The sequence below is a fragment of the Rhinatrema bivittatum genome, chromosome 2 (assembly GCF_901001135.1).
Source record: "Rhinatrema bivittatum chromosome 2, aRhiBiv1.1, whole genome shotgun sequence".
NCBI lineage: Eukaryota > Metazoa > Chordata > Amphibia > Gymnophiona > Rhinatrematidae > Rhinatrema > Rhinatrema bivittatum.
In genome coordinates this window covers 24,515,022-24,540,574 of record NC_042616.1, presented here as the reverse complement: position 1 = coordinate 24,540,574, position 25,553 = coordinate 24,515,022, and the positions used below count along the sequence as shown (strand labels likewise).

The window sequence follows — 25,553 nt, the reverse complement described above, 5'->3', positions numbered from 1 at the left end:
GAAGTACACGGGGACTCAAACTGTAGCACTACTACTACTTAGCTCTTCTATAGTGCTCCTCAACATATGCAGTGCTGTACAGAAACAGAAGAGAGAGTCCCTGCTCAGTAGAGCTTACAATCTAATCAAAATAAACAGGCAGGGCAAAAGGGACTTGGGTAATTTCTTTGATAAAGAAAATAGTTAAAAATGAATGAGGTTATAAAGGGGAATAATCAGGTCTAAGATTTAACAGCAGCATCAGAAAGGTGGATTACTAGCCAAAAGATCTTCATTTAAAAATTGGAAGAAGGATCCATCAGAAGAAAAAAAAAGATAAAACATTAGCTTTGGCAAGTTAAATGTAAGACACTGATAAGCCAGGCTCAGAGGGAATTTGAAAAAGTTGGCTATAGAGGCAAAAACTCATAATAAAAACTTTTACAAAATATATCCAAAGCAGAAAGCTTGCAAGAGAGTTGGTTGGACTGTTAGATGAGTGTGATAATAACATTTATTAGGGCCATCTGTTTAGTGGAAATTTACCAAAAGGGTTCCAGGGGGGCACTGTTTGCTTGTAAATTGAGGCCTTCTTTCGAAATGTCTCACATTAGATAAGTAGAAAAAATAATGTATCTCTTTGTAGTCATAGGGCCGCAGTAAAGAGTCATAAAATGTAGATCTTCAAGGTTAGTTAGTTTCCCAGGGCTTTTTGGAATGTCAAATGTAAGCAAATGTTTCCTTTTACCTTGTTTCCTTAAATCTAAGGAGTATTGTTTTAATTAATAGGCAAAACTGTATTTAAGATTAGCCAATTCAATCACTAATCAAGTCGGTCTCTTAGACTTTTGAGCTGACTTCCTTATGCGCATAAGAAATAAAGGCTTTTGTTCATGAGAAATGCACTGTTTCTGTTGATCTTTGCTAAACATTTTTCATTGCATGAACGATGGGTTAAAGGGGCACTTAGGGAAGATAAAGCATTGTGGAAAGACTAAACAAATTCTTTGCCTCAGTGTTTACTGAAGAGGATGTTGGGGAGATACCCATTCCGGAGACTGTTTTCAAGGGTGAGGATTCAGATGAACTGAACCAAATTATAGTGAGCCTGGAAGATGTAGTAGGCCAGTTTGACAAACTGAAGAGTAGTAAATCACCTGGACCGGATGGTATACACCCCAGGGTTCTGAAAGAACTCAAAAATGAAATTTCAGACCTATTAAACCCAGTTTCAATAACTTCCATAACCACATCCTCTAGCAATGAATTCCAGAGCTTAATTATGCATTGAGTAAAAAACAATTTCTCTAATTTGTTTACATGAGCTACTTGCTAACTTCATGTAGTTCCCCCTAATCCTTTTATTATCTGAGAGAGTAAATAACCGATTTACATTAACCTGTTCACGGCCTTTCACAATTTTGTAGACTTCTTTCATATCCCACTTCAGCCATCTCTTTCCTCACAAGGGAGCTGTTCCATGCCCTTTATCATTTCGGTCGCCCTTCTCTGCACTTTCTCCAGTGCAACTACATCGTTTTTGAGACATGGTGCCCAGAACTGCACACAGTATTCAAGATGAGGTCTCACCATGGAGCGATACAGAGGCATTATGACAATTTCTGTTTTATTCATCATTCCCTTCCTAATAAATCCTAACATCCTGTTTGCTTTTTGACTGCCAATTGGAAGCCTAATCTTCCAGTCTCACAAGGTCCTTCTGCAATTTATCACAATCTTCTTGAGATTTAATTAATCTGCATAATTTTGTGACATCTGCAAATTTGATCACCTTCCTCATCATACCCCTTTCCAGATCATTTATAAAATATATATACCATCCGGTCCAGGCGATTTACTATTCTTCAGTTTGTCAATCTGGCTTACTACATCTTCCAAGTTCACCATAATTTGGTTCTGTTCATCTGAATCTTCATCCTTGAAGACCATTTCTGAAACCGGTATCTCCCCAACATCCTCTTCAATAAACACCGAAGCAAAGAATTAATTTAGTCTTTCTGCGATGGCCTTATCTGCCCTAAGTACCCCTTTTACCCCTCGACCATTTTATTTATTTATTTTATTTAAGTTTTTTATATACCAACATTCAAGACAATAGTCCCATCATGCTGGTTCACATGAAACAGGAGTGCAAAATAAACTTAAACTTGAACAATAGTGCGGAAATAGCAGTTACATGTAACAAGGAAAATTGAACTTGGAATGAGAAGGAAAAAGGAAAAGGAAAACCAGCTAATTACATATAATTACATTGTAAGAGGTAGCTAATAGTGATGTTGATGGTGATGTGATGATTGTTAGGAGTTAAATGATATTGGAGTTAGGAAAAGCCTGCCTGAACAGCCAGGTCTTGAGTCTTTTCTTGAAGGTTGAGAGGCTGGGTTCCATTCTAAGATCTGGGGGGATAGAGTTCCATAAGGTAGGACCGGCTGTGGAGAAGGCCCGATTTCTTAGCGTAATGTGTCTGGTAGTTTTGGCTGGGGGTACTTGAAGTGATCCTTTGTAAGCATCTCTTGTCGGTCTTGTTGAAGTGTGTAATCGGAGGGGGAAATGAAGGTCAATTGGGGCTAGTTGATGAATGTGTTTGTATATGGTGAGAATGGCCTTGTATATTATTCTGAAGTGGATGGGTAGCCAGTGGAGGCCCATTAGGATAGGGGTTATATGGTCTCTTCTCCTGGTATTAGTGAGTATACGGGCACAGGCATTTTGAACCATTTGCAGTGGTTTGGTGTGTAGAGAGGGGAGACCAAGCAAGATGGTGTTACAATAGTCCAGCTTTGCGAAGATGATTGATTGTAGGATTGTTCTAAAGTCATGAGTATGGAACAGAGGTCTTATTCTTTTCAGTACTTGGAGTTTATAAAAGCAGTCTTTGGTGGTTTTGTTGATTGTAGCTTTCAGGTTCAGGTGATTGTCAATTTGAACTCCTAGGTCTCTCACTTGTGTAGTTTTTGGTATGGCTGGATGAGTGGGGGTGCAGAAGCTGTTCTCTGGTGTGATGAGTAGTAATTCCGTTTTGGATGAATTTAGTACCAGGTTGAGGCTTGTGAGAAGCTGTTTGATATTTTGGAGGCATGTTTCCCAATGAGACAGTGTTTTCGCGAGTGACTCCTTGATGGGGATCAGGACCTGGATATCATCCGCGTAGAGGAAATGTTTGAGCTTGAGGTCAGTGAGCAGTTGGCATAAGGGTAACAGGTATATGTTAAATAAGGTAGGAGATAGGGATGAGCCCTGAGGGACTCCTACTGACGCGGGGTAGAGTGAGGATTCTTTGTTATGAATCTTAACCTTGTATCCTCTATTGCTGAGGAAGGTTCTGAACCACGAGAGGGCAGTGCCTGAGATACCTATGGCTATTAGTTGGTTGATGAGAAGGGAGTGGTTGACGGTGTCAAATGCTGACGAAAGGTCCAGTAGGATCAGAAGGAAGGCTTGTCCTTTGTCAAGGCCTAGGATGATGTGATCTGTCATGGAGATGAGGAGTGCTTCCGTACTTAAGGTTTTGCGGAATCCGTATTGTGATGGGAATAGGAGGTTGTTGTCTTCAATGTAGTTTGAGAGTCGTGAGTTTACCAATTTTTCCATAATCTTGGCTATGAAGGGGAGGTTAGCGATCGGTCTATAGTTGTTGGGATCGTTGGGGTCGAGATTTGGTTTTTTGAGTAGGGGTTTGAGTGAGGCCAGTTTGAGGTTTTCTGGGTAGAGTCCTTGTGTGATGGAGCAATTTATGATGTCTGCCAGGATTTTGGAGATAGAGTCTGGAATTGATAAAAGTAGTTTAGCTGGGATGTGATCCGAGGGGTGAGAGGAAGGTTTCATTTTCCTTAGAATTTCTTGGATCTCAATGGCTGAAGTTGGATCAAGTTCTTCTAATCGGGTATTGTTGATTGCGGATTGAGGAGTGGTTAGTGATGCAGAGGCTTTGGTGGGGAGCTGAGATAGAAGATTGCTGATTTTGTTGCTGAAGAATAGTGCTAATTCTTCAGCTTTCGATTGAGCTTGGTCATGTGCAATCTCTGTCTGGTTTAATTGCGTGAGGTTGGCTACATAGCTGAAGAGTGCTTTGGCATCGAAGACAAGGTCGTGTATCTTAGAAGCGTAGAAGTCCCTCTTGGATCTTAAGGTGCTTGCTTTGTATTGATGAAGAATTGATTTGTAGATTGAGAGGGTATTGGTTCCTGGGTTTTTGCGCCATTTGGCCTCATTTTGTCTTAGTTGGAGTTTGAGTTTCCTTAATTCTGAGGAGAACCAGGGCTGTCTTTTGGAGGAATTGGTGTGTGGTTTTTTTTGTTATAGGGGGGCATAGCTTGTTAGCTATAGTTTCCGTAATTGTATTCCATGTTCGAAGCGCTGAGTTCGGGTCAGTGAGGTCCAGGTGGTAGAGGTGTGGTGATAATTGATTATTGAGATCTTCTGGTGAGCAAGTTTTCCTGTATGTGAAGGAGGGCGATGGAATGCAAGCCGGGCTAGTATCTTTTATTGAGAATGAAGTTGTTATGAGGCAGTGATCTGACCACGGGACCTTTGTGCAGTTGGGGAGGGACGTGGGCTTGATTGCAGAGTTAACGAAGATAAGGTCTAACGTGTGGCCGGCTTTGTGGGTGGGTTTGTTAACTAATTGAGTGAAGCCCAGCGCGGAGAAAGCTGTGAGTAATGCTTCACAGTTGGGTGATAGTGTAGGGTTATCAACGTGCAGGTTAAAATCACCTAGAATGATAGCTGGAGAGTCTAGGTTGATAAGGGAAGTGGTTAATTCAACCAGAGGTGAGGCATCTGATTCCAGGAAACCTGGGGGGGCATATACGAGTAGAATTTGGAGATTGTCTGAAGTGAAGAAGCCGATTTCAAGTTTTGAATTAGAATTGGTCTGGTGCAGAGAGAATCTGAGGTCCTTTTTGGTTGCTAAGAGAATTCCTCCTCCCTTTTTTTTATGACGAGGAAGCGAGAAGAAGTCGTAAGCCTCTGTAGGTAACTGGTTGATTATAGCGGTGTCTGATGGTTTTAACCACGTTTCAGTGATTGCACATATATCAGGCTTCACATCAATGAGGTAGTCGTTTAGAATTACGGACTTTTTTGTTAGAGATTGAGCATTAAATAGGCTTAAAGAAAATAGGGTGAGGCCTAGCAGTTGAGTGGTGGGAGTGATCATGATTGAAGAGAGGGATTTGAGGTTGTGGTGTTGAGCTTGTCGGAATGATTCTCTTTTGGGTGGTAGATTATGTTGGAGAATTGGAATTGGGAAAGATGGGGCCATTGGTTGGCACAACGTTGCGAGATTAGAGATACTGTAATAAAAGTTGGAGAGGTTGTGTGAATGCTGGAAGCTTACAGATGAGGCTGGGTGAATGCTGGAAGCTTGCAGATGAGGCTGGGTGAATGCTGGAAGCTTGCAGATGAGGCTGGATGAGTGCTGGAATCTTGCAGGAGAGGCTGGATGAGTGCTGGAAGCTTGCAGGAGAGGCTGGATGAGTGCTGGAATCTTGCAGGAGAGGCTGGATGAGTGCTGGAAGCTTGCAGGAGAGGCTGGATGAGTGCTGGAATCTTGCAGGAGAGGCTGGATGCGTGCTGGAAGCTTGCAGGAGAGGCTGGATGCGTGCTGGAAGCTTGCTGGAGGGTTGAATGAGTGCTGTTGTGGCTGGCGGAATGTTGTAGAAGCGGATGTGTGTGTGAAACCGTGAGGTGGAGTCACTGGCCGAAAGCTTGTGTGTAGCTGACGTTGGGTGCTTCGTTAGAAGAGGGTGGTGTGGCCGAGGTGTTTAGTGTGGGTGGTTTCTGGTAATGCCCAAGATCACCCGAATGGGCACACAAGGTAAGGGAGGATCTTGTCGGCGAGTTTGCTAAGACGGTCGAGCAGAGAGAGGGGCTTCCTTGGGGCTGCACGAAGGGGCGCGCGGGGGCCCACGGAGGCAGGGCGAGAGTTGATGTCAACTGGACCATCTAACAGTCCAGTTGACACCCTCACAGGCTGCCTGCTTTGGATATATTTTTAAATGCTTTTGTAATGAGTTTTTGCTTCTATGGCCAACTACTTTTCAAATTCTCTCCGAGCCTGTCTTATCAATGTCTTACATTTAACTTGCCAATGCTTATGATTTTTCTTGTTTTCTTCTGACGGATCCTTCTTCCAATTTTTTGAATGAAGATTTTTGGCTAAAATAGCCTCTTTCACCTCATTTTTTACCCTTGACCACAACCATTTGGCCTTCTTTCCACCTTTCCTAATGTGTGGAATACATCTGGACTGCGTGTCTAAAATGGTATTTTTGAACAATTTCTATACCAGTTGCACACTCTTAACCTTTGTAGCTGCACCTTTTTAAACTATTTTTCTCATTTTATCAAAGTTTCCCTTTTGAAAGCTTAGTGCTAGAGATCCCATGGTTATGGGTTAAGGGGACTGGGAGGATGGCAGTGCTGTCCAGAGTAATACAGGAAGAAGGGAGGAAGAGGGGACGTGGGTTTGGTGGGAAAGATGAGGAGCTCTGTCTGGGCCACGTTGAGTTTAAGGTGGTGGAGGGACATCCTGGCAGCAATGTCAGACAAGAAGCGAGATTTGGGACTGGATTCCTGGTGTAGAGATAAATCTGGGCATCATCAGCATAAAGATGGAATTGAAAACTAGGAGAGGATGGTCGGGGATGGAAGAATAAAACCCTGAAGGTAAGTAAAACATGAAATACTTGTATAAAAATGGGAAAAAAGAGCCACAACTCCTAGTATGGAAAATTCAGTCCTGGATCAGGAGGCAGTCATGGAAAACACGAGGAGGGAGTTAGTGACGTACGAATGGGCTGTAAACAGTGGCCGGAGGCCATCTTTAAATGTCCATCAGGGCAGTGGTGGGAATATAAACCAGCTCCCTGATGCAGGCGTTGTTACACTGAAACACGGGCCTTTTGTCTGTGATTCAGTTCCCTGCAATTACCACAGCATTTTACATGCTCGTGTTGCTTCAGCTAAGTCCTTATTGCTTTGGTTATGATTTCTTTTTTCAAGTACAATTATTGATGAGTGGCTAATTAAAGTTATATGTATTTTTTAAATTATTAGTAAATACATTAGGGTTGCATAGTATGCTTTTAGGAGTAAGACAAGCTGATGAATGAAATAAGAAAATTATTCCTTACCTGCTAATTTTCGTTCCTGTAGTACTTAGGATCAGTCCAGACCGTGGGGTTATGTCCCCCGTCCAGCAGATGGAGTCAGAGCAAACTTCGGAGGGTGCTGACATATAAGCAGGTGCACCCTCCAGGGATCCTCAGTATCGAGAATATCAAAGCCAAGAGAGAACACTTGACAGAAAAGTAGGATGGATCAAGCACCAATCAAATTGTAACCACATAAACAAATAACCAATGCAACTTGCAAGGAGAACTGTGAAAGAACTAAGCAACAACAACAACATCAGAATGTAGGAGTGAGGGACAGGAGATAGAACGTACACGAGCAGGCGTCTGACCAGCACTTAGCAACCCCGGGTGGGCGTCTGGACTGATCCTAAGTACTACAGGAACGAAAATTAGCAGGTAAGGAATAATTTTCTTTTCCCTGTACGTACTAGGATCAGTCCAGACCGTGGGATGTACCAAAGCTTCCCTAAACCGGGTGGGTCCCTGAAGACCCTGCTCGGAGAACTGTCCCCAAAGGAACCCGAATCACCTACCGGTAGTTGCAATCGGTAATGCTTCGAGAAGGTGTGCAGCGACTTCCATGTTGCTGCGCGACAGATTTCCTGAATTGGAACCTGTTGAGACTCCGCCCGGGACGTGGCCAGGGCACGCAACGAATGAGCCCGGACTCCCGCCGGGGGAGCCTTCCCGGCGCCTATGTAGGCAGAGGATACCGCTTCCTTGAGCCACCTTGCGATAGTCGTCTTAGACGCTTGCCGTCCCTTCTTGTTACCGGACCAAAGCACAAAGAGATGGTCGGACGCCCGGAACTCATTGGTCACTTCCAGGTAGTGCAGTAGAGAGCGCTTCACGTCGAGGTGCCGGAGAGCCTGGGGCGCATCCGACGGGAAGGCCGGCAGCTCCACCCACTGGTTCAAGTGGAAGGAAGACACCACCTTAGGCAGGAACGAAGGGACTGTTCGAATGGAAACTCCCGAGTCCGTGAAGCGTAGAAACTGTTCCCGGCACGAGAGCGCCTGAAGCTTGGAGATGCGCCTCGCCGAGGCTATGGCAACCAGGAACACCGTTTTAAGTGTGACGTCCTTAAGGGAGGCCTGTCGCAGTGGTTCGTAGGGAGCCTTTCCAAGGATCCTGAGAACCAGGTTGAGATTCCAGGAGGGATAGGGGTGCCGCACCGGCGGCCGCAGGTGCTTGACTCCCTTGAGGAAACGCGAGACGTCCGGATGAGACGAAGGATCTGGATTTCCCGTGGTACGAGCCAGGGCGGCTAGAGCCGAGACTTGCACACGCAGGGAGTTATAGGAGAGACCCTTCTCCAAGCCCTCCTGGAGGAAGGCCAGGACCTGACGTAGCGAAGCTGCGGTCGCGGAAACTCCATGTCCAGCACACCAGACCTCAAACACCTTCCAGACCCGCACATAGGCTACTGAAGTGGAGGTCTTACATGCCTTGAGAAGAGTGTCTACCACGGTGACTGCGTATCCCTTGCGCAGGAGACTCTGCCTTTCAAAAGCCAAGCCGCGAGACAAAAGTGTTCCGCCTGGTCCGAAAATACCGGACCCTGATGGAGCAGCCGCGGGAGGTGTGATAATCGCAGAGGTCCGTCCACTACCAGGTTGAGTAGATCCGCAAACCATGGGCGCCGCGGCCATTCTGGAGCCACCAGGATGACCTGCCCTGGATAATCTTCTATCCTCCGCACCACCTTGCCCACCAGAGGCCACGGGGGGAAGACGTATAGCCGAAGATGAGGGGGCCAGGGTAGCACCAGGGCGTCCACTCCTTCCGCCCCGTGGTCTCTTCTCCGACTGAAGAACCGCGGGGCCTTTGCGTTGCCAGACGTTGCCATGAGGTCCATGGCGGGTGTTCCCCAGCGCCGAGTGATGATCGACATTGCCTCGTCGGAGAGAACCCATTCCCCGGGGTCCAGCGTCTGACGACTCAGGTAGTCCGCCTGAATATTGTCCACGCCTGCGATGTGGGAGGCCGCCAGGCGGTCGAGGAACCGCTCCGCCCAGGACATGAGGCGGGCCGCTTCGATGGCCACCCCCGGGCTCTTGGTGCCTCCCTGTCGGTTGATGTAGGCGACCGTGGTCGCATTGTCTGAGAGAACTCGGACCGCCCGTTGCCGGATGAGGGGCAGGAATTGAATGAGCGCCAAACGGACTGCTCTGGTCTCCAGGCGGTTGATCGGCCAGGACGCCTGTTCCTGTGTCCACTGCCCCTGGGCCGAGCTTCGGAGACACACGGCCCCCCAGCCGGTCAAACTGGCATCGGTAGTGACCACAATCCACTCCGGCGACTCCAGAGGACAACCTTGTGCCAGGTTCCTGGGGTCTAGCCACCACCGAAGGCTGAGCCTGGCTGCCGGCGGAAGAGGTAGTATCGCCTGATAGTCCTGCGAGACCGGTTTCCACCGCGAGAGTAGCGCCATCTATAGGGGCCTCAGGTGTGCAAAGGCCCAAGGTACCAGGTTGATTGCGAAGGCCATCGATCCCAGGATCTGCAGGTAATCCCTCGCTGTTGGAACTGGGAGAGAGGCAAAGTGGAGAATTTGCTCCCTCAGTGACTGGGCCTTGTCCGGCCGCAAGAAGACCTTGCCCTGAGCCGTGTCGAAGCGCGCTCCGAGGAAGTCCAGCTGCCGAGACGGAAGGAGACTGCTCTTGCCGAAGTTGAGTACCCAGCCGAGAGACTGTAGGAAATCGACCACCCTGTCGACCGCCTGCTGCCCCTGAGAGAAGGTCTTTGCTCGGATGAGTCAATCGTCCAGGTAAGGGTGTACTAAAATCCCCTCTCTCCGGAGCGCGGCCGCCACGACCACCATGATCTTGGTGAACGTCCTGGGTGCCGTCGCCAACCCGAAGGGGAGGGCCTGGAACTGAAAGTGTTGCCCCAGTATCTTGAAGCGGAGGAACCTGTGATGGGCCGAGCGTATCGGAATGTGTAAGTAGGCCTCCGTCAGATCCAGGGAGGCCAGGAACTCCCCCTGATGAACTGCCGCGATGACCGAGCGGAGGGTTTCCATGCGGAACCGGGGTATCCGGAGGACCTTGTTGACTTCCTTGAGGTCTAAAATGGGACGAAAGGATCCATCCTTCTTGGGCACCACGAAGTAGATGGAATAATGACCCGAGCCCACCTCTCCGGCGGGGACGGGTGAGATGGCCCCCAGGGCTAGGAGCCGGTCCAGCGTGCTTTGTACTCCCAGGCGCTTGTGACTTGACCCGCAGGGTGAGAAGACGAATCTTTCTTTGGGGAGATGCCGCAAATCCAAAGCGTAACCGTGCCTTAGAATATCCAGGACCCATTGGTCCGTGGTGATGTTGGCCCACTCCTCGTAAAACCAGGCTAGTCGTCCTCCGATCCTCGGGAGAGAGGAGTGGACCGGCCTGACATCATTGGGTGGACTTGCCGGAGGCGCCCTGCGCCGACGAGTCCCTGGGTGGTCTACGGCCACGAAAGGACCGGGTCCATGACTGAAACCTGTTTGAGGGGTTTCTCGGGCCCCGAGGCCTGGAGCCCCGAAATCGCCGTTGAGAGCGGGACCGATTCCTGGAGAAGGAATTAGATGGACGATATGACCGCTGGCGGTCCTCGGGCAACCTATGTACGGAGTTTTCCCCCAGGGATTTGATGATCTGGTCAAGATCCTCACCGAAAAGGAACCTACCCTTGAAAGGTAGAGCCCCTAGGCTGGATTTGGACGAAGCGTCCGCCGCCCAATTCCGAAGCCACAATAGGCACCTGGCGGAAACAGCCGAAACCATGGTCCTTGCCAGGACCCGCAGTAAGTCGTGGAGGGCATCGGCCCCGTAGGCAATGACGGCCTCCAGACGGTCCGCTTGCGCCGCCTCCTCTGGTGGCAGTTGCTGTGAAGTAAGGAGCTGCTGCACCCACCGAAGACCGGCTCTCTGGGTAAGAGAGCCACAAATAGCTGCGCGGACCCCCAGCGCCGAGACCTCGAAGATCTTCTTGAGGCAGACTTCTAGCTTTCTGTCCTGGATATCCCGAAGGGCCGTTCCCCCTGTGACGGGAATCGTGGTCCTCTTTGTGACGGCAGAGACTGCCGAATCGACCTTGGGTACTTTGAGCAGGTCCAGGAAATCGCCAGGGAGAGGGTAGAGCTTGTCCATCGCTCTGCCAACTCTGAGAGATGCCTCCGGCGTGTCCTACTCCCGCACCAGAAGGTGTAGGAAAGACTCATGGATTGGGAAAGTTCGCGCCAGGGGACGTAGACCCGCCAGGACAGGGTCCCCTTTTGAGCTCGCTGAGGCTACGGAGGGGGCCGGGGGCCTCGGCGGTTCGACGGGCGGGTCGAGATCCAATTCCTGGAGGACGTGTGGGATGAGGTCAGACAGCTCCTCTTTACGGAAAATCCGGAGCACCCTCGGGTCGTCACACTCCAGGTGCGCTGCCAGAAGCGAGTCATCGTCAGCCGTCGAAGCCGGGTCACTCCCAGGATCCTGCGTTGGAGCCGCTCCGCTGGATGGAAGGGCCAGAAGCGTCTTATGGCCGCCCCCCGTGGGAGCTGGATTGGCCCCCCCCCACCCCCACCAGCCGGGGCATCTTCGCGGGCGTGGGGTTCGCTTGCCCACCAACTGGTGTCCCCCCCGCCGGCTGCAGGCTCTGGAGGTACGCCTGATGCATCAGGAGGACAAAATCCGCAGTAAACCCCCCTGCCGGCGGAGGAACGGTAAGAGAAAGGTCCTTGGAGGGGCCCGGAGTGATGGGGGGGGAAGATGGAGCCCGAATCGGCCGCAACCGCGGCGAAAAACCATGCTGAGACTCCTCAGCATCAGAATCAAAGGCGCTCTCCAGCTCCAAAATGGCCGCCGCTCCCGCCAAAGAAGGGGGCGGGGCCCTTCCCCTGGTGCCGCGGCGCTCCGAGCCTGGCGGCGAAAAAGTCGGGGGAGCTGGTCCGGTCTCCCCCCCGGGGAGACCAACACCGGAGGAGACATCCCGCGATCCGCCCTGCCCTGGGTCGGCGCCGGGAGACCCCTTAAGGCGCTGTATCGCGCGCGCCCGGGAGGAAGAATCCCCTCAGCGTCAGCACCGAGGACCGGATCGGAGGAATCCGCGCCGCGGGAGGAGCGGGCTCGTCCGCCCAGGCTCAACTCGACCGACCCTTCCCTCAGGAGCAGCAGGGGAATGGGACTTCCCTGCTGCCGCGGCCCCGGGGAATGTACACGTCGCAGGGCCGAGGGGGAGGGGTCCGAATCGCGGCGCGCCGAAGGGGAGAGGCTGGCCCCACCAGCATCCACCTGTGCCATCCGACGGCGAAGCTGTGAATAAAAAATAACAAGACAGCAAAAAACTTACCGCCGGAGAGAAGAGAGAGAGAAGGGCAGGCAGAAGAAAAACAGTCCCGCTGGCAAGCTAACCAGGGCTGTGAGACCTGGGCAGGGGCTCAAAGAGATTCCCTCAAAGTGAGAAAAATTCTTTTTTTTTTTTTTCCTATTTATTAATTTAAGAACCCAGGCCTGCTTGATCCTGTCCTGAAAGAAGGAAAAATGAGAGAAAAGTGGAGCAGAAGCCACCAACTGGAGAAGCAAAGGTTCCCCCGCTCACATCTGCTGGAGTCAGAGAGATACTGAGGCTCCCTGGAGGGTGCACCTGCTTATATGTCAGCACCCTCCGAAGTTTGCTCTGACTCCATCTGCTGGACGGGGGACATAACCCCACGGTCTGGACTGATCCTAGTACGTACAGGGAATTTTGAGTACAGTACATATCTGACACAGTTTGCAGCCCATTGTTTGGCAAGAGATGATAGATTGTACTTTAGCGCTTGGTAATGATGTGATGCTGTGTTTTACCAGGAATTGACAGTAATACTCTTATGTTATCTTTATTACAAAAGATAGAAAGTATTGTATTTTGAACCAGTCATTTCTATTTTATTATTGAGGTTCTTGCTCTTTTCGTGTATGGGTTATCTCTTACATCTTCCTCAGTGAATACCGAAGCAAAGAATTAATTTAGTCTCTCTGCTATGGCTTTGTCATCCCTAAGTGCTCCTTTTAGGCCTTGATCATCTAAAGGTCCAACTGACTCCCTCGCAGGCTTTTCACTCAGCACAGAAACCATGGAAACTGTTGTCAGAGAACATGGTTAAGGCAACTACCATAGAGGGGACCAAAATAGGATTATACAAGTTCCTGAAGGAAAAGTACATAACCAGTGTGGGGATCTAGCAGTGCTGTCAGCCTGAATGTGCTATTTCTAATCCCTACTCCGTGAAGTAGGAGTAGCCTAGTGGTTAGAGCGGAGAGCCATGAACCAGGGAAACCAGCGTTTAAATATTGCTGCCACTCCTTGTGGCCTTAGGCAAGTCACTTTATGTAAGTCCTCCAGAGATAGGGAAATACCTACAGTACCTGAATGTAATCCGCTTTGAAGTGCCAAAAAGCAGAATATAAATAAAAAATAAACTACAGAGGAAGAGTCAAGAGTTGTAGCAGAAGTTATAGACATAGAAGGTTGCATAAAGGACAAATCTCAGGTTTCTGTATGCAAGTAAAATTGTGAGCTTTGACAGGAGCCTCTGGTGCACTAACTCCCCTCTACTCTCTTTACGGGGTTGTGCTTAGCCCCCCCCCACTCAGCTCCTATTCAAGCCACATGGCCTGGTGAAGAGTTTTGACCCCTAAAGTCCTAACTTTTTAATGTTCAAGTTTTTGAAAGCCACATTACTGGGAATACTAAGGGCAACAATCAGAGCAGCTCGTAAGGGCGGATGAATTCAGGGATTTAAAGACCTGGCCCCGCTTTGCTTTCCCTCCCCTGCCCCCTGTGCAGAGCCCCCTGCCTGGAGCTCCTCACACTCAGCGCTGCTGCTTCTGCTAGAAAATGTCACAGGGACACCGGGAAGAGAACAGGCTGGAAAGGCACCGCTTACCCTCCGGGGCTGAGCTTCACTGCAATCGCTCATTCCTGGTTAAGAAAAGTAAATTACTTGCTTAGGAGCACGGGGGAGAGGGCGTGCAAGAGCTTTCCCTCCGCCTCACCTCGTGCAACTTTCTCTTCTGCAGGCTGCAGTCACCGCCCCTTTCTATCAAACTGCTCTTCCTGCCACCTCTGATTGGCTACTCCTGCGACTGCTGGCTCTGCGACTCTGGCGGGGCTGCTGGCGGGAACTGCTGCTTCCCGTGCGTCATCACTCTGCGACTGCTGGCGGGGCTACTGCTTCCCGTGCGTCATCACTCTGCGACCGTTAGTGGGAGTGCTGCGGCAAAGATAAAAGGAGCTAAAAGGAAAGGGGCTGCGGCAATAATCTGAGCGTTAAAAAACTGTGCATTGATTTCCAGTGCACATTTTTAATGCTTAGGTTAATTTTTTTAACTCCCCTTAGAACAAGCTAAGAATATGCTAACCGGTAGTTAAAAACACCGCACGCACATTTTAAGGCGGGGGGGAGGCACCATGGAGATGGGTAAGGAGAGGGGGTGGGCCCGGCCGGGGATCCTGCAGTGGGACGGGCGCGTTCAGGCGAGAGCGACGGAGGATTCTCGGGTTTGGGCTGGAGCTGTGCTGCTCCTGATCGCGGTCACTGCAGGTGCACCACAGGGCAGTTCCTTTATTCTGCTTTGCTCCCCCTGCCCTGGAGAGCGTGTAGTGCCGTTTCACAGGACTCTTTCAACAAGTGGTGGCTATGTAGTACTGACCACACCAGATAGCCGGATAAGTACCGGATGCTAAGGGAGAAATTCAGAGCCTGCATTATCAGGCATTTAAAGTAGAAGGGGGGTGGCAAGAAGTAGCCAATGAAATTGACTTGTCACCATGAAGTAGTACAAGAATTGGAAGAAGAAAAAAAAACCAATCAGCTCAAAATAGCAGAGAAGATGTCTAGAAAGAGCAGTTGCACACTATCCCGTGTCCCACAGTATTTTTTTTTATTTTGCATAAAATGTTTTATTAAGTTTCACCAGTTGTGGGAAATACGCGCTTGCCAGCAAACCATTTCATCAGGTTTAAACACTAACTTCCCTTCTCCCTGACATTTGCCTGAATAAAAGCATCACTTGTGCTTAAGCCTCTCTGCCTGGGAAAGGATACCTGTTGGCCCTGAATTCCTGGGGGAGGGGCTGGGTGTTCCCTAGTCAGAGGCAGGACAAAGTCAGGAGGTATAGATTTCAGCAGCCAATGATATGATCCGTGCACACCCCCTGAGCCAAAGCCAATGGTGTAATGATTCTTCTGTTGCTATGGGAAAGTAGCCAATCATGTAATGACACATCATCTGCCTTTGTATGAATGTACAATAAAAGGAAAAGGCTCGTGAGGGCAAACCCTCTTTGCCTTCTCTCTGCCTGCCTGCCATGAAAGCTGTCTGAGGCCTCTTCATTACTCCTATAACCAGTAAATACAATACACACTTCTTTCACAAACCAATGAATTCCAATATCCCTGCACTCTCCCTTCCCAACCCTGGTATTACTGTACACAGAAATATATGAAAGATATCATAGTGACTGAGGACAAAGAAAATTGAAGAATTCAGTAATGAACAGATTATGCCATATCAAAAAACAGCTCCTCAGGTCTTAACGGATACGTCAGATAATAACAGAGTGAACAGGGTCCGGCGGTGACTCTGTAAAAGAACATAAGACATGCCATACTGGGTCAGACCAAGGGTCCATCAAGCCCAGTATCCTGTTTGCAACAGTGGCCAATCCAAGTCATAAGTACCTGGCAGGTACCCAAACATTAGCAGATCACCAGCTACTAGGGATGTGCAATAGTTTTTCCTGAATTAGGCAATTGCAACGAAATTGCCTAATTCGGAATGGTTCGGGAGAACCGAAAACAGATAGAATTTAGTGCGCACTAACCCAAAAATCAGGGCCCCTGAAAAAAAAAAACCCCGAACTGCGGGAAAAAGGAAATTCCCATGGTGGGGGACCCCCCGAAACAAAGCCCGAGACGTAATCCTAACCCGAAGCACATCTCTACAAGCTACTATTATTATCGTAATAGCAGTTTATGCATTTAACCTCTAGGAACCTATCCAAACCTTTTTTAAACCCAGTAACACTAACTGCTGAAAACACATCTTCTGACAATCAATTCCAGAGCTTAACTATGCGCCAAGTGAAAAATAATTTCCTTCAGTTTGTTTTAAATGAGTGACTTGCTAACTTCATGGAGTGCTCCCTAGTCCTTCTATTATCTGAGAGAGTAAATAACCGATTTACATTAACTTGTTCAAGTCTTTTCATGATTTTGTAGACCTCTATCATATCCCCCCTCAGCCGTCTCTTCTCGAAGCTGAACAGCCCTAACCTCTTTAGTCTTTCCTCATAGGGGAGCTGTTCCATCCCCTTTATCATTTTGGTCGCCCTTCTCTGTACTTTCTGCAGTGCAACTATATCCTTTTTGAGATGTGGTGACCAGAATTGTACACAGTATTCAAGGTGTGGTCTCACTATGGAACGATACAGAGGCATTATGACATCCTCCATTTTATTTTCCAGTTCCTTCATCCAAATCGAAGAGAAACCTCATATGTAAGACACCGCTTTCACCAGAATGGAGTGAGATTCCAAACATAAATATCTCAATTACATTTTGTGCCAAAGAACGCATGTGGGAGCAACCAAAACCAGCCATTTCAAAAGAATATACCGTTTCCCTACTAGGCAACTTTTAAAAGAAATATAAGCCCAGATTTATCCAGTTGTACATTATCCAGTTCCATCCCCAGCAATCAGCCTTTCGCTGAGCAGACTCTGGAAGTTCCCCACCATTGTCCAGCAGCTTCAAAAATACCCTCCCAAAATAACTGAATTTGAGAACACTCTCACAGCCCGTGACACAAAGTAGCTGCTGTCCTGACCACATTTAAGAGAATTCCCATGATCCGCTATGCCAGCCTTAAAGGAACGAACTAATCGATGAGTAAATCATCCTATGCATAATTCTAAATTGTCACTCTCGAAGCAGAGCCCCTTCAGAATTTCCATATAAAGCACTAGCTTTATATCGAATCTTGTAGGATTGACAATCCCGACAAAGTATGTTTCCTTCCAGAACCAAAAAGGTAAAGCCTTTGAAAATCCCCCAAAGTCTATTGAGTTCATTGCAAATGAAAAAGGGACATCATAAATGTCCTAATTTGTAAATAGATAAGGTAATGGCATGACTGAAACACCATTCAAATTAATGTAGGGCAATATCAAAGCTCTCTTTTATCGAGCTCTTTGTAAAAAGCCATAGTATCCCCAGGTGGGAAGTAAGGGTTACCTCTAAGAGGCAAGACAAACGATTTGTCCCATGGTAAGGACAAATGAGCTCGTAAAGATTTCCAAGCAGCCCGTGCAGATTTAATCCACATTGAATTACGCAGATGAGGAGGGAGAGACTTCCTTGGGGCAGGAAGAATATCCCCCCAAAGAGAGCGGAGCGACCAGAGCCCTCTCCAGGACCTCATCAGAATAGAGACTTGCATTGCTTAACCAATCACACACAGGCCTTAAATGGCAAGCGATGTTGTAAAATCTAATTTTAGGAAAATCTCCCCCTCCATTCTCTTTAGGGGTTCATAAGGGATTTGCAAGACATTCTCGCTTTCTTACCCCTCCACGTACGTTTAATTCCCATGACATCTTTTTGAGATAGGCTAATGGGAATCATTTGCAATATTATTAAAAGTTTAGGAAGTAGCATCATTTTTATGAGGGCTATGCAACCCTTAAAGGAAACTGGGACGTGCACCCACTTATCACATGATTTCTGAAAATTACTTTGAAGGGGGCAAGTCATAGCAATCAAAGTCAATACCAGAGGCTCGAGTGGGAGGATAAATCGCAGAGGCGATAAGAGGGCACCCCTGCCTGGTCCCCCTTTTTAAAGGGAAAGATGGAGAAAAGGAATTATTTACCCACACCCAAGCTTCAGGGTTAGAATAAAGAACCTGTATGGCCTCATAAATTGGGCCCTGAAACCCATAAAGTGGCAGCAAAAATTTCAAATAACTCCAAGAGTCTCTTTCAAACGCTTTTTCTGTGTCAAAACTTATCAATCAGGGTCTATAATTCCCACCTGCTGCCAATTCTCCAGTAACGTAAGAATTCTGCGAGCGTTCGCGTTCAGAACCGCCCGTCTACCTGATACAAATCCCACTTGCCCTGCAGAAATAAGAGCAGGCAAAGTCAACTTAAGTCTACTGACAATTATTTTGGCATAAAGTTTAATATCCAAATTTAACAAAGAAATTGGACAATAAGAAGTTACCAATTTAGGATCCTTTCCAGGCTTTGGCAAAACTATAATATTGGCACTCTTCAAAGAGTCAGGTATTCTACAGACCTGTATCATAGTATCAAATAACATCTTTAGGGTCATCGCTATATTGTCTTTAAGTGGCTTATAAAATTGGGCTGTGAAACCATCTGGGCCTGGGGATTTCAAAGGAGAAAGTTTGAAATGGCCCGTTGCACTTCCTGGACATGTATGGGCCTATTTAGGGACTTCAGTTGTGAAGAAGTTAATTTGGGCTACAGTACCTTTGTCAGAAGGTTTTCTATATGTCCCAAGTTACTTTCTTCAGCGGAGTATACTGTTTGATAATAGTCTCCAAAAGTCTTGCAGATCCCCTGTGAGGAAGGCATGGAGCTGCCCCCTGGCTCTTGAAGATGGGTAACAAAGTAAGATTGAAGTTTGGCTGTACTAAATTTTCCAACATCCGTCAAGGTTTATCACCAAACAGGAAAAACTTATGCGGTAAATTAGAAAGGGAAGAACCTTGGAGAGCATCAAAGGAGTAGCCAAGGACCACAATCACTTTAAAATTTCATTATTTGCAGACAATATAATGCTCACCCTTACTGAACCCTTTCAATCTCTATGGGAGTTTACAGCAGAGTTAAATTCGTTTAGTATAGTGTCTGGGTTACGAGTTAACTATGACAAGTCAGAACTCTTAAATATTAATCTCCCCGTTTCTGAAGTTCATAGCATTGCACAGAGTTTTTCTTTTAAGTGGGCAGATCAAGCCTTAAAATACTTGGGGGTCCGTCTAGGTAGAAGTGCCAACCAATTGCACACCCTTAACTACACACCACTAACACAATCTATTCAGAGGGACTTGGAAAGATGGTCTAGGGACACTTTCTCATGGTTAGGCCACATCGCCATTATTAAAATGAACGTCCTGCCTAGACTATTGTATTTTTTTACCACCATACCAATTCTTATCTCAGCCCCAATGCTGAAAAAATGGCAAAGACTTATTTTTTGTTTTATTTGGAAAAAACGTCCCCCTAGGGTAAATAGGAGTACTCTATATTTATCAAAGCAGAAAGGGGGCTTAAGTGTACCTAACCTAGCCTGGTATTACAGTGCTGCACAATTACGTGCCTTAGTCATTCTTTATAAATCGCATGCACTTCCGCAGTGGGCCCTATTTGAACAGTCATTTTCTGGGGCGCAACCCTTATCGGCGTTGCCATGGCAACATAAGCACACTTGGAAAGGGGTAACCTATCTACCATATGCTTTAAATACAACCCTACAGGTGTGGTCACGCTGTCGCTCCATGATAGTAGGTCCTTTTACTCACACACCTCTAACCCACATATTTGGAAACGCACTTCTCCCTCATTCTCAGTTGAATAGTCCAGCTGCTACATGGGTCCGTGCAGGCATTGTACGAATAAAAGATATTCAAAATCAAGGTACCCTTATGACTCGGGAGGAAGTGGGTATCCGTTATTCATTGAACCAAGTAGACTTTCTGCTTTATGCCAGAGTATATCATGTTTTTAAGCAAGGGGTTAGACAGGGTTCCCTGCGGACTACCACCACATTATTTGAAAATATATGTCTTAATGCTCATGTGATGCGAGGTGTTATATCTAAAATATATGCTATCCTTAGTGGAACAGAAATGGGAGCCCTTCGGGGGGCAGAGTCAAGATGGCTGCCCGGTAGAGCAGCACGCTGTTTTGAGCTCCTAAGCCAAACAAATTTTTTCCTGCTGTTTAACTTTTCTTGCTATGGGGAGAAAGTGTAAACTGCGGGGAGAGCCTTACCCTGCAGTCTTCTCCGCGTCGATGCCAATCTCCGGCCCTATGGATGCCCACATCGTGCGCAGAGACGCGCAAGCGGAAGGAATACAGCCGCTGGAGAGTCGTGGAGGAGAAGCTGAGCTCCCCTCTCTCCCAGGCTCCATGTCACCTTTCAGCCCCGCTGAAGGAACGCCGCCGGTAAATCCTGCTAAGGAGAGGGTTGCTACAAGGCCGAGGGAAACGCCGTCAGACCATGGCATCGAAGGGCGGAGCCCAGTAGGGTTCGGAGGAGCAACGGCCCCGGCAGACGCTCCAGGGTACATCGGTGAGCAGACCGGCGTTGAAAGAGAAACAGCTTTGGAAAGACAGGCTGGAGCTGCTGCAGAAATCCCTATTATGAACATACCACCAGTGGTAAGACCATCAGAATTTACTTTGGAGACTATTTGGGAAACTATAGTAGAAATGAGAACCTCTATTTTACAGCAAGTTAATCCTATCAATGTTAAGGTTAATCAGTTGGAAGAAAATGTGAAAGTACTAAGTAATACTACTACAGAGTTGGAACATCAAATTGCGATGAGTAGACAGCAAATATCTGGAATACAAGCAGTACAATCAGTGATGATAAAAGAAAGAACTAGTATGGCAATGAAAGTGGAGAATTTGGAGAATTCAATTAAAAATAGGAATCTGAGGTATATAAAATTTTCCTCAGGTTCCTCTAATTTCTCCCAGAGATATGTTTAAAAGATACTTAATGGAAGTTTTACAAATAGATGAAAATGCCATACCACCGATTACCAAGGTTTTTTATTTACCTAAACCTAGAAGATCACAGGAACAATCGGAAGGGGCATTACCATCTGAGCCCATACAGAATCAATCTTTGGATATTTCAAATATATTGGAGACTTCAGATTCAGATTTGGCAATACCAGCTACACTGATTGTGACACTTGCATTGGAACATGATAAGGAATGGTTACTTCGATTAGGTCTTCGTCATAGGGCTAAAATATTCCTTCATTGTAATATTAGAGTATTTCCGGATGTCTCGCGAGAGACAGAAAAGGAGGAAGGCCTTTCTGTTATTAAGGCCTCAGGTTTTACTAATTGGGGGGGCTTATTACTTTTAATTGCCATGTAAATGTATAATAAAGTATAATAATAATACATCTATTTTCTTTGATCCCCCCCAATTGACGCAGTTTCTAAGAGGGAAGAATGCGGTGACACCAGCCTCACCAAGTAGAGCTGCTTTAAGTTCCTCATAGTTATTTAGTCTCTGTATCTACCGAACATTGCTTTATATTATTGTAGTAAAATAATTATTTTCTACATTGCCGTAAGTTGAGTAAACTCTGTGATGGACCTCGAAATGGCACTCACTGCCAAAATAGACCAGCTAGAGCGATGCTATACCTCCGTTCTGGAAAAGATGGACGATCTTGAAAATCACTCAAGTTGCTGCAATATCCGAGTGCTCGGAGCCCCTGAAAAGGCAGAGGGCCACGACGCGGTGGGGTTCTTTGAAAAGTGGTTTCCCCCAGTTCTCAAGCTAGAGGGTGAGCAGCCTCGCTTTAAAATTGTCGAGGTTCTATGCTGGAGAGGGTGTGGTCAGATGGCTTCTTATATTCACATGTGGTGATATTGTCCAATGGTTAGTAATTTTTGGAAACAAATTACCCAGGAGGCTGCTGATATCTTAGGGGTCCCTGTTCAGGTGACTCCTGAATTGGGGTTATTGGACCGTTGGAATAATTCCTTGGTTCCAGTTAAATATAGAGCATTGGCCGGACAGCTGCTCTTAGCAGCTAGGTTTACTGTGGCCACATTTTGGAAAACTTGCCCTAACACTGAATATTGGAGGCCGCAGGTTAGAAACATTGCAGATATTGAACTGCTACGCTTCAACCTCAAGAATGAGCATGCAAAATATGTCAGAAATTGGGGTCCATTTCATGAATATTTGGAAGATGCTTAATTGCTGGTTTGTTTGCCAGCGCATGCTGCTATACTTTTTGTGTTCTCCCGTGTTTTGTGGTGGGGGAATTTTAGATGCCAGGTTTGTACTGATTTCACAACTTACAATCCATTTTTTCTTTTTACTTCCTCGTGGGAGTCACATTTCTTTTGTATGTTGTTGAAGAGTCTTCCTCTATTATTCTTCTTGATGTATACCTTGAAAATTTTAATAAATAAAGAGCTCTAAAAAAAAAAAATCATCTGTTGTACCTGAAGTTTGGAAGATGACCAATGTAACCCCGATATTTAAAAAGAGATTCATGGGTGATCCAGGAAACCACAGACCAGTGAGCCGGTCTTCAGTGCTGGGAAAAATCGTGGAAATTGCTATAAAGAATAAAATCACGTAGCATATAGAAAGACATGGTTTGATGGGACACAGCCAGCATGGATTAACCCACCCACTATCCCTGCATACCACTGTAACAATGACAAGCCCAATTCCCCCCCCCTCCCACATACACACAGAACCAACCACAAGAACCACCCTGCACCAACCCTGTATTCCCAACCCACCTGCATTGAACCCAAGACCCTACCCAGGACAACCCCCAAATCACCTACAATAGACTTTATGGCCTCTTGGTGGGAGGAAAATCCACCCACCTCTTCAACTTCCACTGCCCTAAAACCACCCCACCCCTAAGTCTCAGCCTGCAAGATCCGGTAGAAGCAATAACCAGAAGGTATACGAGCATCCCAACCATTGCTGAGCCATCCTGCCAAACCGGGAAATACACCTGGGCAACATCACTAGCAGAGACCCTGAGAGCAGTTAAAAAGCCTCTATTTTTAGCTGACAAATAAAAATGGGTGTATTAGAAACAGAGCGAGCACGGAACCAGTCAGCAGGGGCCAATACAGAGGCAAGGAGGCAAGACCACCATCTTACAAGGAGAGGTCCCCTGCTATAGATTAAAGCCGGTGCAGAAAACATCACACATCGCAGGGACTGCGCTGCAACCAAAACGCCCCAAATACAGGCAAAAATCAAAAGGGAAATCCGAGCAGGGACTGAAAGATCTGAGCCGGATCCATCGCGCTAATCAGCAAACACTATGTAGGGAAAACAATAATCCACCACCGTCAGCGGCACAAGTAGGCCCCTCCATATAAATAAGCCCAGAGACGCCCCTGCTGACCTGACCAACACTCCATTCATACCACAGAAATGTTCCCAGGGTAAGGAGATACGAAATACAGCAAAGAAACAAATAAAAGAAAAAAACGTAACGCCCTGGGGTGACACAGCAACCGAGGAATATGAAAAAAGGATCCATTATCAGGCTGATCTCCGTGGTGGGAAAAATAGCATTCGGAGGAAGGGAAAACACTTCTCTAGACGCCCGTACGGGCCTCCCACCAAAGGCCTAGAGCTGCACGAGCAGCAAAGCATTCACAGGGCCCCTTCAATCACTCCGTCGAGCCTGAGCGCTCGGCCTCTCGAATCCAGTTCTCTGCCACTTCCACTGTATCCAGGATTACTGGCCGCCCATTCCTGATAACCCGGAGGCGAGCGGGGTACAGCATGGAGTACTTGTAGTTCAAACATCACAGCTGCTTTTTAACCTCGCTAAAAGCCTGCCGTCGTCACTGCAGGTCTGCGGAGAAATCCTGAAAGATCATTATGCGCGATTCTTGAAATTTAACATCCCGAAGCTCTCTAGCCACATTCAGGATTATCCTCTCTTCACAGAAGTTTTGCAATTTGATGATGTCCGCCCGGGGCCAGCCTCCCGCCGCCAGGTCCAGCGCCAGATTCCGATGCGCACGGTCAATTTTAAAGCGAGGCCGCTCCCCCTCTAGCTTGAGAACTGGGGGAAACCACTTTTCAAAGAACCCCACCGCGTCGTGGCCCTCCGCCTTTTCAGGGACTCCGAGCACTCGGATATTGCAGCGACTTGAGCGATTTTCAAGATTGTCCATCTTTTCCAGAACGGAGGTATAGCGTCGCTCTAGCCGGTCTATTTTGGCGGTGAGTGCCATTTCGAGGTCCATCACTTTCACGTCCTGTTCCTCGAGTTTAGTGGAGGTGTCTTGTACTGCTTCCACTAGCTGGGCCATTTTGTCCACCACTACAGCGAGGCGGTCGTCTAACTTGTTGGAGATCTTTTCAGCGAATTCTTCCATCCACGCACGGATGGAAGCCACCTTGTCGCTTGCCTCAGATGGTAAGCCTACCATTTCCTCCTCAGAGGCAGAATCTCTGGCCTGACAGCTATGAACTTCTTTGTTGATTTTTTTACTGCTACAATCCGATCTGCCCACAGTGACAGCAAGGATTGTTTGCTAACATCTTTGCTCAACAACATTTCCAAAAATAAAGCTTACTGCGCAGCAGGATGGAGATAGATAGGATAAACGTGGTAGCTCCAGCGGATTGCTGTCTTCCCTCCTACGACATAACTGGAAGTCTCCTCCAAATCATCCGTATCATCCTGTAAGTCCCCAGAACCCAAAGCCAGTCCCAAAACACACCAAGCTCCCTCAGCGTGCTTTATCTTAGGATTAGACTTTGTTCATGCTTTAGACCCTGTCCAGGGGTCGAGGCCAAGAGTCTCCATGCCTCCTCGACGCATTCCTGACCAGAAATGCCTTGTGCATCAGGAGAACAAACTCAGAGGAAAAAACCTGAGATTCAGTCATCAGAATCCTAATCCTGAGGGGATCCAACAGCTGCGCACCCTGCATCCAAAGGGAAATCTTCCCTTTGAGGTCATCCTGATCCATCCCAGGACCTGAAGCAGCTGGGAAGCGACGCAGTGGAGAAGGCCCGGGTTCCCCTAAACCATGGTTGGCCATGCAGCAGCATCCAAAATGGCCACTGTCTCCCGTGCTGGAGAGAGAAGCCTTGGGAGAAGTTCTAGCGCAGCTTGCCGAACATGCAGCAAAAACACGGAGGGCCCTGCCGATGCACCCTCCCCACTAGCAGCACACCCAGCACATGTTTATTATTAACAGCCCTTGTTAATTGTAACTGTATCTCTTCATCACGTTTATTTATGTTCTTGGTTGTATTCATCACACCCCTGTTTTCATGTAAACCGACATGATGTGAACGCTATCATGAATGCCGGTATAAAAAAACCTTAAATAAATAAAATAAAATAAAATGTTTGAATGATTGAGCTGCGAACGTGACCCCCTGCAGGCCCGGCAAAGAGAAGCACGTGACATGACTATGAACACGCGCTTGGTGCCTGAAACAGCACCTCTAGACTTGGCACTGCCGAACTGCAGATGCCAGGAGACCTGCCCATTTCACCACAAACCCTCGGTCACCTGTCCTCCCCAAACTAAGCAGCAAAGCATGGCAGAGAATTAAATTACTTCTCTTATTTATTTTTTCATATATAAAATTTACCAGCAAAAC

General features: G+C 47.4%; 1 protein-coding gene across 3 annotated transcripts in view; it reads right to left on the bottom strand.

Annotated features, from left to right (window-relative positions):
• Window positions 1–25,553, bottom strand: part of LOC115083673 (oocyte zinc finger protein XlCOF6-like) — an 85,418-nt gene that overhangs the window by 15,655 nt on the left and 44,210 nt on the right. Inside the window, exon 1 of one of the 3 annotated variants that reach the window (XM_029587628.1) lies at window positions 14,038–14,275. The exons of 1 other annotated variant lie outside the window; for it this stretch is intronic. In XM_029587628.1, the coding sequence (XP_029443488.1) occupies window positions 14,038–14,070 (33 nt within the window). In that variant the 5' untranslated portion in view covers window positions 14,071–14,275. Of the gene's footprint in view, window positions 1–14,037; window positions 14,276–25,553 lie in introns of those variants that run through there. One more of the 3 variants, XM_029587629.1, reaches the window with a different exon arrangement.